General features: G+C 37.1%; 1 protein-coding gene and 1 long non-coding RNA gene across 2 annotated transcripts; one reads left to right on the forward strand and one right to left on the reverse strand.

The window, feature by feature from the left end:
- Positions 1 to 756: 756 nt before the first annotated feature.
- LOC113342699 (CASP-like protein 5C1) lies at positions 757 to 2,274 on the forward strand. Its single transcript, XM_026587155.1, has 3 exons — positions 757 to 1,109; positions 1,519 to 1,651; positions 1,725 to 2,274. The coding sequence occupies exons 1-3, from the start codon at positions 1,003 to 1,005 to the stop codon at positions 1,896 to 1,898; spliced, it is 414 nt and encodes a 137-aa protein (XP_026442940.1). The 5' UTR covers positions 757 to 1,002; the 3' UTR covers positions 1,899 to 2,274.
- On the reverse strand, positions 1,433 to 4,949 carry LOC113342700. The gene is made up of 4 exons (XR_003356785.1): positions 4,423 to 4,949; positions 2,285 to 4,063; positions 1,711 to 1,840; positions 1,433 to 1,613 (listed from the first exon to the last, which is right to left on the reverse strand). It is a non-coding gene; the product is annotated as an uncharacterized LOC113342700 (long non-coding RNA).
- Positions 4,950 to 14,663: the final 9,714 nt, after the last annotated feature.

The following is a 14,663-nucleotide window of genomic DNA, read 5'->3' on the forward strand; positions in this document are numbered from 1 at the left end:
CTTATACCCCCAGCTTTTTTTTTTTTATTTTTTTGCTTCATTCAGATATGTGGACCTCTCCAACTTTACCTCCACCAAGGGAAATTTATGATGGGAATATTGCCGACGAGCAGTTTTGTCCGATCTATAGGTATTCTACGTCTAAATTCCGATTGACTGAGGTAAGAACATAATCATTTTTTATCTCTTTGAGTTTATGAAAATCTTAAACTGGATTACTAATAATGGCCAATAAAGACTGTGTTTATACGTAAAATGTTCAGGGTGGTCATACTTGACACTTAGTAGGAAGTTGAATTCTTTGATGCGATTCCGAACGGCATATAATCACCATGCAACCTCATGGCACAGTAATAACCATCTTAATACAATTCCTTCAGTGAAAGAAGACATCACATCAACAGTGAAAGACAGAAGTGGATGTAGATCAGCTGTCTTCTTCTTCCACTCCCACCCACTAACCTTTGCTAAACAAGGGAACGAGGTTAAATACAAGAACCTTCATCCCTGCTAGCGCCCAATTGGAGTTAATACAGATAACCCCACTCTAACAAATATTCTTACTAATTAAGCGCATGAAACCATTTCAAGAAATGATACTCTTTTGATTTCATTTTTTTTTTCTTTAGAGAGTGTTTGTGTTAGAGGGGTATGCAATGCATGTGCCTCCACCAAGCACCTCCTCCTCCACATTTCACCGTTCTTTTTAAGTTTTGAGCATCTTCAGAGATATCTCTACTTTAGATTGCTGTTATAGGAAACTTTCTCAAAACAAATCAACTCTTCAAATAAATCTCGAATCACACCATAGAACTTCAGTAGCATATCGAACTTTCGAACTCCACTTTGTAATCAGAATATGAAATTACTCTAGAGTCTCTTCTTTTCAGGGATCAACCGGGCTAAACGCAAGAATATGGTGTGCGACAAAGAGAAAACCGAGGGGAGAAAAGAAGAAGAAAATTACTATCTTAATCCCGAGGCTAAAAGCAAGAATACGGTATGGACATAATTAGCTTAATCCCGAGGATTTTTCAGATGATCTTCAGTTGTTCCGCAATGACTGTCTTGGTCTCTGCGCAAGATGTTGACAAATACGTGGCTTTCAGGTTACCATCATAGCCTCTTCTTCTGTTTTCTTAAACAAGAAAATTACTTCAATTGAATGATATGTCTGATTGAATAGAGTCTGCATGCCTTTGTGAATTCTTAGTATACCAATCTTTATTTCAGTTCAATCCTACATATTGTTTGGTTATAAGACATGAGCTGTATTGTTAGTATTTCCAATTTCCATGATTCAATTCAAGCAAATAACTGTTATGTCCTATGAGATTATTGTGAATCCACAAAGTAATTTTCACTTGCAATATCAGCTATATTTACAATCTCTTCTTTCAATTTGTACAATCTCAAAAATTAGTGAGCATATAGCTTTTCATATGTGCCGAAATCCAATAGCTATAATTTTAGTGTGTTCATGTTTGCATTATGTAACCATGAAATTCAATGTGACAGCTTTTTGATGGTAATAATGAGCTTATTGACCCCCTGGAGTCTTATGTTGGCGATTGCACAAGTGTATGATCTTGCTGGATTCCAGCTTCTTCAACCTAGAATAATCAAGATAGGCATCATTATTGGAGACGCGGTGAGAAACTGAATTCTGTAAAATGGAAAAACTAATTGCACTAAGAATCGTTTACTTACTAAACTAATTGCAGGTTCTCTCTTTTCTCGCTCTAGCAGCCGCCTCCTCAGCTGCGGCCGTGATCAGCTTCTTACCAGACTTGAAGGGATCCAGCAGATATCAGCTCGCAGCCACATTGGCGTTTTTCACCTGGATCATGACGGCTTCTTCAGCTCTCCTAAACTTCTGGCTATATCACTCAGTTTGAATCATTCCTTGAAGCATGGTTGGGGAACAAACTTAAAACCAGAAAATAAAAAAAGATATCTTGAAGCATATCTTGAAACTCAATTTGAATCATATGTTGAAGCATGTTTAAAAATTTCTTGTCAGATGGTATGAGTCACCTCATGCGGTGATAACCATTGCTTAACTCATGTGCTGTGCTGTGACAGATGACATGAATTACCTCGAACAGTAATTATTATCTCTTGTCTCACAGGTTGTAGAGTTATCAGATGGTATGAATTACTTTAAAGGGGCAACAGTCATCTCTATCTCATATTTTGCACAGTTAATCAGATAATAGGAGCTGAAAAACAGTAATTGTCTCTTCACTAGGTAGTATGCATGAACACCCAGTACTGGAACTACCTCTTACCCACGATGTACTTCCACGGTTGCAATCATCTCTGAACAGATGGTATGAACTGCCACGCAGTAACCAACTCTTTTCCGACGATATGAACAACCTCGCACAGTTGAGCCGGCACGACCGCAGTTCATCGCGTCATGCACCACAAAAACAGCAATTAAGTTCACGCATACCAGCCGTGAGCCGTACCTCAAATCTTAAACACACACACATGATTGTGGAGTCAAGAGCAAACTACTGTGTAACTAAAATTATTCCACCAAACGTATCATGCTTATGAGCGCGCGTATGTGTAACTGAAAGTTTAGAAGCGGTGTACAAGTAGAGCAAGGTATCATTAAAGTACCAGAAAGAATAGAAGTGGTGTACAAGTAGTGCAAGGTATCAAATGGAGCAAGTGTACACAGTACTTAAATGTTGTAGCTGTACAACTGGTTAAACCAAAATACAAGGAGAGTTAAGCAGAAAAACTACTACAGCTAAGCAAAGCAAGAACACATTTGTACGAAAATGCTGATGAGTGTAAAGATCTTGATGGGGAGCTCAAGAGATTGAGAAAAGATGCTAAAGAAATGAACCAGAGAGATCTTACAGAATAATTTTCATAAAAAGAACTTCACATGTTATATATTTTTATTGCTTCTGCAGTCCTATATTTCGATACACAGCTACCATGGACATCTTATATGATCTTGTACAATAACTTTAAAGTTGAAAGGAACTATACAGGCACTTACTCCAACAAAAGTCATTGCAGATAATATCATTTTGCACCTATTACCACTAGTACAAACAACAGTTCCCAAGCAGACATTAAAACATCTTGCTACCACTATAGCTCACAACAACTCAAGTACATATATACTTCGATCAAACAACAGTAATTTGGATTAAACAGACTTCTCCCGTTGCACATAGCTAATTAATCAGCCAGACTTCTCGACAGACATCATAAATAAATTTCAGGATCCGCCAAAAGCAATTTAGAAGCCGTATTACCACAGTTACAAATGTAGATAACCGACGTATAGGCTAAATAGAAATGCTGTGTCAAGTCAACACTACACATAAAAATGAAACGCAGTATGGATATACGTACTGGCAGCAAGGCATTAGTATTATCCTACTATAATACTGTTATACCGTTCAAGCACATCACAGGCTAACCAAACGAAACCAACAACACCTCATGCTACAGCATTACATGAATTAAATGAGTAATACCAGACTACCGGTTATATTAGCACATAATTCCCAACTACACTAGTCCTTACAACAACCACCAAAAAATTGTCACACACATCAACCACTAAAGATCGCTAGTATACAGAAATCTACAATGTACTCTTTTACCATCAGTTTCGAAGTAAAAATAAAATTAGGCGAGAGTCTGTGTGACATGAATCTCAAACAAACTACTTTAAAAAGGAGCACGACATGGTAGAGAGGTTTCCACATGTTCAAGGCCATCTTATAGGGGGCACACAAAAATGCATTTATGCTTCACAACACCAACTAGAAATATACAATTTTCCATTGGGAAGTTTCCTATGGTAACCCAAAACCACAAATGAATTAAGCTAGATCCCAACCATCGCTTTACATGGTTAGCTGGCTATAACATAAAGCTAAGTCTTAATAATTAATTCCAAAAGAATCACTACATACAATCTACAGAGTGGAAAAAGAATAATTGAGAGAACCAAACCTGGTGTCAAGAAATTAGTTAAAACAATCCATATGAATGATAAGTTCATCCTCCCATTGTTGAAGAAGACCTGACAATGGAATCCAAAACTAGCATAAGAAATCAAAGGCCAAAAATCTAGTTCTCTTTTCAATTTTACTAATACCTAGAATAATTTGGATTGAATCAAAGATTGATACGACATCCAAGACACAAAAGTGGCACTAACTATCAACCAACAGTATACTTGAAAGTCTTTTAGCTTACCTTTCAAAACAGTTAATCAAACCAAGGTATATTTTTTAAGGACATTTAAAACAGTCCCCTATTAATACCCACACCATTACTAAGATATTAAAGACAACAATAAGAGATTTTACCCATTTTACTTTTCTTTCAGGCTTTTCATTAAACACTTAAGATGCAGAAACTTGTGCTGGAGAAGATCACCTTGTTTTGTAGATTTGGATCCATAGCTTTCTTGACCTGACCTGTCATGCACAATCCCAGATACTCACTGATTCAATTAGGCATCCATACCCATCATGCATCGACATAAAAACAACGGCAGTAATCCTTACATATCCTCACTGTTTTCTTCGCAGTTAAACCCTTGTCTCCATTTAAATGCGAACCCATCTAACCATACCTTAACCTCACTTTGAATCAAACAGAATTTCATTTTCCTTCTCTCTTATTTTCACTGAAATTTATCTAGGAAGCAAACTCTTCTTCGAGTTCTTCCGTCAATTCTATGTTTAGTAAATAAGATTCCCAACCCTTGGTACGACGAGCCAATTGTCTAATTCAGTGTTGAAAACAGAAAAATCTTTTGGCAGAGAATTGAGAGCTTCAAATATCAGTAGTGGAGTTTCCTCTTCTTCTTTTTTGCGAACTAGAATTTTTTTTGTTGGTCGATGTTGACGTGCAACAGAGTTTTCGATGCGCTACAGAATTTTTATTTTGCTAGACTTTTTATTCTCATGTTGCGTACTTATTTTTCTTGCACCCCTCCGTTGAGATCTTCGCTCTGCCCCTAGTTCTTGTATGTCATTTGGTGCAATATCTCCAGATACAACACAATATGTTATTCAAAGCCAGCATGCGCCAAAGAGTAAGGAATTTTCCTTAACATGGCTATATGAACGAACACTTCCATGAGCTTCTCTTACGAAGCTCCCGCTTTTTAGTTCTCTCAAATTGTGTGCATGGACTGTTGGTCATATATAACGAATATATATGTAAGTTGAACAAATCAAATGCGGAAGCGGGTTATTAGTTCGTACCTTGTAATCGCTCCAAATGAGGATGACGTCGAACCAACGGATCACTTGCGTTTCACGTTCTTGAACCTCCAAACTCGGCGGTGAGTAGGTGCCACAAAAATTAGCACAAATTATATTTCCACAAACTAAATACCGTATAGAACTTCTACTTCTTCTCCAAAGGACACAAAGGAATTTTAGGTGTTCTTCAACTAATGTTTGAATACTAGAAGACTTTGCTAGCTAACTTGAATGCTCACTTAGAACTATCTAGATAAACTCACTACTACACTTCTAATTGTTGTTTCAACAAATGAAACTAGAAGCCTATTTATACTCAAACTTTAAGCATCCTCTCTTGGCAAGTGTCAAGGAAGAACCAACACTTGGAGCAAGTACTAACAATTGTTAACATGGAGATAAACACATGGAGTAAGTGATTAAACACTTGTTATCATCATGCAAACACATGGTGGCAAGAAACAAGACACATGTTTCACCATGGCTTGGTTAGTTGGAGAAGGATTTTTCCTTTGATAAAGTCAAGCATATGACTTTACTCATCCACCCAAGATGGACTTTGGGCATGCACATACACAATGGGTGCCCATATTTCCAACATCTCCCACTCACACATAGTGTGTGTAACGCTAGCATGCTTCCCAATCCAAGTCCTAAGAAAAAATGTTCATAGTAAATAGTTTGTGCGACCGCCGAAATACCTTCATTTTGGGAGCTCCATACTAGAACCTCATTACGAGTCAGCATGGAGACATTAACCCTTCACAAAGAATGTCTGTATCTCATTACCTCAGATAATTTGACTACACCTGACACAATACTCTTAATCCCTCTTGCAAGCAGTATTGCACCCATGTACATTTTATCAATTGTACTCATGATTTTCGACAGATGAAAAACGCTGGCCAGCTATGAGTCACAATTCATGGTGTATCATCGAATTTTCTTCCAATAAATTCATATCGTTCCAATTCAACTTAACAACTTTCCTAAACATGTATCATCATACGAGAAGTTGCATCGTATTAGAAAACATGCTAAAGTAGCATCATTAAGTATCCTCTTCATGACATAAACTCAAGTCAAAGGGGTAAATGAATTGGATATTAATCCAGTGGCTCACACAACAATGAAGCAGGGAATCATTCATCGCTCTCACAATCGGTCGACTTAGCACATACATCACAAAAATGTATGCTATGGCGTTTCTCCCACTCAAATGGGCATGTCCAGCATAAAAATCATACGCCATACAGATTTTAGTCTAGTCGCCATTTAAGCGCCTAACTTGACTTTCTGTTCCAACAGTCATTCACATAGTAAGTGTTCATAAAATCACCTCTGGATGTATATCAGGCTTCATTAAATGGTGGTTACATTTAATGATCGATCTCTTTGTAAGATCTCATCTTAAACATATTAAGGCGACTTCTAGTTGTATAGAAAAGTTTGCCATTAAAAGCACGTGGTTTTCCGAAAAACATATATTCCGGAAAACGTCTCTTCTTTGTCTCATCTTGCTCGCTATTCTAAGCGCCAAGGCGAATCCTGCGTGAGTAGGCCGATTCTTGCCTGCTGACAACTTTAGTATCCATGTACATATCAAAAGTATATGATTTCTGTAAAAACATATTCATTTAAGAAAGCATTAATACTTATAATAATAATGTCATTATCACATGTTCTACATATCAAATCCTGTTTAATCCCATGTTCTCTACGTGAGATTGAAAAGCAATTTTCGGAATGGGCTTAGTCAAAGGGTCAGCCAACATTCTATTTGTGGAGATATGTCTAAGAACAACCTTTCTTCGTGCAACCATATCGCGTATAAAGTGGAATCTCCTACCAATGTGTTTGGTTTTTCCATTGTATTTAGGAACTTTCACATATGCTAGAGATGATGTGCTATCACTGTGAAGCAACACCGCTTTTTGCGTGTTCTGAGACACCGGTCTCTTAAGAAATCTCCTCAACCAGACAGCTTCTTGGACGGCTGCCGCAAGTGCAACATACTCTGCTTCCATTGTAGATAGAGCAATACACTTTTGTTTCTGACTACACCAAGTGATTGCACCACCTCCAAGTTTAAAAACGTATCCTGAAGTGGATTTAAACTCATCTCTATCGTTGCTCCAATCGGCATCGCCAAATCTTCTGAGTCTAATGTCTTCACCATGGTAACAAATAGGGAGATTAGCAGTACCTTTAAGATAACGAAATATCCTTTTAACTGCTTTCCAATGATCTGGTCCAGGGTTACTTTGGTAACGACTTACCATCCCTATTGCAAAACTGATGTCGGGTCTAGTACACAACATAGCGTACATAAGACTCCAAACCGTAGATGCATATGGTACATTGGACATTTATTTCTTTTCTTCTTCATTCTTAGGGCATTGGTCGTTACTTAGGACACATGCTTTGTCCATAGGAGTGTCAATGGGTTTGCAATCATGCATTCGAAAGCGCTCAAGTATCTTTTTTATATAACTCTCTTGAGACAATCTAAGAGTCTTTCTTCAGCGGTCTCGCGTGATCTGAACACCTAATACATAATTAGCTTCACCCATGTCCGTCATTTCAAAATTAGAGGACAGACACTTCTTAGTGGCGACAATTCCTTCTAGATCATTACCCGCTAATAGAATGTCATCGACATATAAGTCTAGGATAAGAATGCTTTCCTGGGATCGTTTTATGTACACACAATGGTCTTCTCAATCATTTCATGACCAGCAGAGGTGATAGATTGATGAAACGCATATACATTGTCTAGAGATTGTTTAAGGCCATAAATGGAACGTTTGAGATGGAAAACTTTGCGCTCTTGTCCGTTGACCTCAAAACACGTTGGTTGAGACATGTAAATCTCTTCGTCTAGTTCCCCGTTAAGGAATGCAGTTTTAACATCCATCTGGAACAATTCTAAATCCAAATATGCAACAATAGCAAGGACGAGGCGAATTGAGGCAAACCTTACCACAGGAGAGAAGGCTTCCTCATAGTCAATACACTCTTGTTGAGTATATACTTTTGCCACTAGACGAGCTTTGTATTTTTCGATTGAACCATCCGCCTTGCGATTTTGACCATCCAATGCCTTCGCTCGGTGGAAGATCAACCAACTCCAAAACGTCATTCTTATCCATTGATTTAATTTCCTCTTGCATTGCAAAAATCCATTTATTGCAATAAACTGAAGAGATGGCTTCCCTAAAAGAAGTAGGCTCATCTTCAATACTTGCAGCATACATTAATATTCCCCCTTCAATCTCAAAGTGACGACGGGGTACTTTTCCACGCTCACTTCTGTGTGGTTCCAAAACTCGTGTCTATAGCGGTTCACTCCCACTAAGATGTAGACCACTCCCAGTATGTTCAGCGATTATAGGTTGAGAAACTAATTCTCTACCTTCGCTCGAAGATGGTAAGATATCTTCACTTCTTCTATTTCAAAGAGTTCCAAGTTTTTGTTAATGTCACTGATTCGAGGAATATCATTTTCAATGAAAATAATATCTCTGGACTCTATCTCAGTCATCCCTCCACTTAGATGTTCACCATACATCACATATCCTTTTGAGCAATCAGAATATCTTATAAAGACAAGCTTTCTTTCTCTAGGACCTAGTTTTCCATAAACATGAGAAGCGTTGTAAACATAACCAGCTGAACCCCATGGGCGCAAATTACCTAAATTAGGTTTTTCGCCTTCCCAAAATTCATATGGCGTTGAAGAAACCGATTGAGTTGGGACACGTTTCAAAATGTAGGCCGCAGTCATAATAGCATCCCCCCAAAAAGATATTGGGAGGTTGGCTTGCGCCATCTGATAGGATCAGGAGATACCTATTTATATACACCGCAATTGCACGGTGTTTAACTAGTAGAACAATGGCAAGTACAGGTCGTTCCCACGAGGAGCGGTGGAAATACGTAATCAATATCTCTAATGGACTAAAAATAAAGATTTTTTTGTATTTTTGAAAGAAAAAGACAATGAGAAGAATAAACTCAAGTAAAAAAGAATCAAATGGGAGAGTTGGTAACCAGGGTTTAATGTATCCACCACTATTTCTATTCAAATACTGAAATGAAACATAATTCATGAATTATTTATTGTTCGTTTTATTGACATCACCTATTATATATATTAGAGTCGCAAATATCACTGGGACGCCCTAAGCATGGCACATCAAAAGACTAAACCAAAGCATGCACCATCAAATTGCATTAGTGAGAAATTTATACGAAACTAAATACAGGTTACCAAATAATACCTGGCTATTCTAAGCATACCCCATCAAAGGGTTTAACCCAAGCATGAAATATCAAATAAGTAGACAAATATATTTCGATCCTAACAATTATGCACAAAGGTTATACGAAACCGGTGAAGCAACAACTCATATTATCATTAAATCAATATATAAAATCATGGAATTATTTATTCAATTCAAAATGGTCTATTGCTATATAATCCAATCAATCAAAAATTGCCTAATACCCATGTAGTTTCAACCATAAAAACCCTAGTTACAAAATAATTAGCAAGCCATCGCTTTCTCAAAAGCCATAAATAAGTATATTAGATATTCACTAGCTAATCGAAATGGAATTGGAAAAACGGAAGAACGCAAACCCTTCTCCGTCTCTCCTTCACGGCTCTGTAGACGCCTCCCTTCTATTCGTCTCCCAAAACCGGCCTCAGAACCCCCCCTTTTTCTTCTTCACAATACAAAAAATATATACCAAATAAAGGTGTCGTCATTCTCTTAATTAGCCTTAATTGAAACTTCATGGTGGTCATCAATGTGATCTCCCATATATATATTCTTCTTCATTTTGCTTGCATGCATATTTGGTAGACTTAAAAAGAATCCACTGGTGGGAAAGCAAAATCTTTTTAATTCATTTTTCTCCCTCCAACAAGATATTCACGTGGATCCATTTATTTGTTCCAATATTCCACTACCTAACAGGCTTTCCTTTCCAACTTCCCAAAACTATGCATATATGCAACGACACATGGCATAGTAACCCCTATAATGTTTTCTGTTTGGATGAAAATCACACGACTGTTCTTCTGAGCCCCACAAAACGATGATTCAGGGAAAGAATGTGTGCGTCCTTGACCTCCTTGTTTTCAATTAGACCGTCCCCCTTGTGTATCATCCCTTCTCTGTCTGGCTTTGGTGTCTCGAGTAACCTTGCTGGATTTTTTTTTATGGCAAGCACTGCTTTAGCTTCACATTTCCCCATTTATTCTTGGATGATTGGATTTACTTCTACTTTCTACAAAAGCATTAAAATAGTATATTAGAAACAATATCGAATCCTAGCTAATATAAATATGGGTACAAAATGTAGCACATACGTGCTTATCACCATCATTGATCTAACCATATCTAATAATGTCCTATTCCTTCTCTCTGCGGAGTATTTGGAATAGTAAGCTGTCTAGTTATTCCCTTAGTCTCACAAAATTCCTTGAACATATCAGATAAATATTCGCGTCCACGGTCAGTACGGAGAGTCTTCAAACTCTTCCCAGTTTGATTCTCAACTTGTGCAACAAAGCGCTTGAAACAATCCAAGGCTTCGTAGCGGTGAGCAATCAATTATACATAACCAAATCGCGTATAATCATCAATAAATGTGAGAAAATAAGAATAACCATGTCTAGCTTTGACATTCATAGGTCCACAAATATCAGAATGTACCAGCTCAAGAGGTTGAGCAGCACGTTTGGCCTTACCAAAAGGTTTTCTACAAGATTTTCCTTCTAGACAAGGTTCACATATGGGTAAGGAAACTTTGGCGAGTGAGCCAAGATGGCCTTATCAAGCTAACCGAGTCATCCGATCTTGCCCGATATGTCCTAGTCTAGCATGCCAAGTCACACAATCAATAACACTACTACTACTAGCATCAGACACTAAAGTCTCAGAAGAAATAGAATTAAACAAGTCTAATTTAAATAAATTATTACATAAATAACCATGTCCAAACAAAGTACCATAAAAGAAGATGTCCAACCTACCGTCTTCTATTTTAAAAGAGTACCCTAAACTAAGAAGTGAAATAACTGAAAGTAGATTATGATGAATTCCAGGTACGTATAACACATCATGAAGTGTTAAAATGCGTCCAGAGCGCATAGAGAGATGGTACGTTCCAATTACCATAGCATCCTCACATGTGACATTGCCCATATAGACTCTATATGTACCACGTGAAATACGTCGATAATCTACGAACCCCGCTTGATCTCGAGCTACATGTTTTGTTGCTCCCGTATCTACAATCCATTCAGGGAGATAGTGAGCAATCATTATATGTGAACACACAGATGTGTAAACAGGGTTAAATGAACAAAGTACCTTTTTCGGCTCAGTTCACTCACGGCCAAAATGTCCTTTGTTTCCATAGTTATAGCATTTCATCTTAGATTTGTCTCTTTTACCAGCACGCTTGCCACGAAGGCGCTTAGCTGGTTTTTCTGCCTTTCCAACATCTCTTTGGATATTGTTATTTCCCTTCCCTTGTGGTTTGCGCTCACCTTGAGCATACAAGGTAGCCACACGTGTCTCTTCTTGGCGCTCAGCTTCAAGCTCAACGTGTCGAGAGATGTCAGAAAAATTCTTGATGCTTTCATTATGAGTAAGAATTTGCTTCATATGCACCCAAGAATCAGACAATGACCTTATCACAACTAAAACTTGTTGTTCATCACTTAGAACATTCCCAACAGATTTCAACTCACGAATCATTGACAACATCCTTCTTAGATGTTCTGTCATTGAATGCTTGGGATCCTTTCGGTAGACCTCAAATTTCAGCACTAAGCCGCGAAGTCTAGTGGTGGACGTACCACCAAAGTCAAATTTTAGTTGGTCCCACATTTGCTTGGCAGTAGGAAAATCCTCATATTCTCCAATAAGATCATTGTGCATGCTACTCAACATAGTGTGGCGTGCACTACGATCTTTCTTAACCCAAGTTTCATAGGCTTCAAGTTCCGATACTTGTTGCCTCCTTCATCCAACAAGTATCGGTTTTTCTATGCCACACATCATAGTTCTTCCCATCAAGTTTGTCACCCTTATTGAGATCAGCAATCACATTGTTTCTAGCCATTTCTACACGTTTGTTGCACAAAGTTGGACATTATTATTATGTGTACACTCACTATATTGTCTCAAAATCTAATTGATAAAATCATATCTACACACAAATTCGAGATCGAAAATTTCGCTAGGCTCATAATCATCACCCAAATATGCATTTTAATATAACCTCTATCAATTAATTTGGACTAATAAATATTGGTAAAGCACATAACTTAAGCCAATAAAACCACTTAAAATCAACCAACATATGATGATTAGTTATCTATCAACAGAGATAAATAAGCTACAAAGTACATCATGTGGAAAACGGACGCGAAATCAGGAGTTTCTTGCTGCTAATTTTCAAAATATCTCGCTCACGAATTATTTTCAACTAACGAAAATAAAGCAAAAATATACACTGTTTCGGAAACATATATTATTGAAATTATTTTCAACTAATGAAAATAAATCAAGTAAATTCTTTTTCAACTAATGAAAAATAAAATAAAAATATGCCCCATTTCAGAAGGAAAAAAAAATCCACTTTTAGATTTTTCTAAAATTCTGAAAATACACAGAGTAATATATATTTTCGCAAACACATACACTAAGTATTTTTGTTGAGCAAGACACTAATGATATTAAATTAAACAACATGATTCAACAAATTAATCATATTTAAAAAAAAAATAATATCATGCATGTTGTATTTATATGAAATTAATTAAATCAACCACAAAGGTGATGATTCCACGTAATTAATTTAAGGTCGTAGTCCTTTCGGGCAGAGGCCGTTTAGTCTATGATCCAATGGATGGTCGGTGTGAGGCCAGAAATTGGAACACATTGAACCACAAAGGTGATGGCTTCATATAATTAATTTTAGGTCATAGTCCTTTCAGGGAATGGCCGTTTAGTCCATGGTTCAAAAAATAACGAAAACGCATAAAAGGCTCTGATGCCAATGTTGGTCATATATAACGAATATATATGTAAGTTGAACAAATCAAATGTGGAAGCGGGTTATTAGTTCGTACCTTGTAATCGCTCTAAATGAGGATGACGTCGAACCAACAGATCACTTGCGTTTCACGTTCTTGAACCTCCAAACTCGGCGGTGAGTAGGTGCCACAAAAATGAGCACAAACTATATTTCCACAAACTAAATACCGTATAGAACTTATACTTCTTCTCCAAAGGACACAAAGGAATTTTAGGTGTTCTTCAACTAATGTTTGAATACTAGAAGACTTTGCTAGCTAACTTGAATGCTCACTTAGAACTATCTAAATAAATCTCCATACTTGGTTTATCTCTTGCTAAACTCACTACTACTTCTAATTGTTGTTTTAACAAATGAAACTAGAAGCCTATTTATACTTAAACTTCAAGCATCCTCTCTTGGCAAGTGTCAAGGAAGAACCAAACACTTGGAGCAAGTACTAACACTTGTTAGCATGGAGATAAACACATAGAGTAAGTGATTAAACACTTGTTATCATCATACAAACACATGGTGGCAAGAAACAAGACACATATTTCACCATGACTTGGTTAGTTGGAGAAGGATTTTTCCTTTGATAAAGTCAAGCATATGACTTTACTCATCCATCCAAGATGGACTTTGGGCATGCACATACACAATGGGTGCCCATATTTCCAAGATGGACAATCGGTATTTTCCCCCACAAACTTTAGACTAAAATACACACGCAGAAGACCCAACAACGCATCAAGAGAGGAAATTAACTATTCCATATATTTCCCATGACAAGTGAAGTATATGGTGTAAAATGTAAATCATTAAAACGATCTTTTTGGCATAAACCTTTGGCATGATCTTTTTTTTTATCGGAAAAGAGAAATACTATTAGAAAAAAGAAGAATGTACAGAGGTACTAGTTGTAGCAATTACAAAGAAGAAAAAAAAGCAATCAATAAAAAACAGTTTCCCAGTTGATCACTGTATGAGAGAAATTAGTATGTGCTCTTTTCCCCGCTGCAGCTGTCCAAAAAAGGGCTAGGACTTTGGCATTGTCACACAGTTCCGAATCAGTCTTGATTCTATATTTAGCATTGAATGTACGATTGTTTCAATGTTTCTACGACTTTCATGATCCGAATAGCAAAATATTTAGTCATAATCCGGATAGCAAAATAATTTTTGTTACCAAGACGACCATATTTTGCTATCGTTTTGGTGTGGATCTTACGGATGGATTTTGAATCAGCAAAGTGTCTTTACAAATACAAACTTTAAAAGGATGGAAAAGAGCAATCAACAAAA

Source organism: Papaver somniferum, unplaced genomic scaffold (genome assembly GCF_003573695.1).
Source record: "Papaver somniferum cultivar HN1 unplaced genomic scaffold, ASM357369v1 unplaced-scaffold_46, whole genome shotgun sequence".
Lineage (NCBI taxonomy): Eukaryota > Viridiplantae > Streptophyta > Magnoliopsida > Ranunculales > Papaveraceae > Papaver > Papaver somniferum.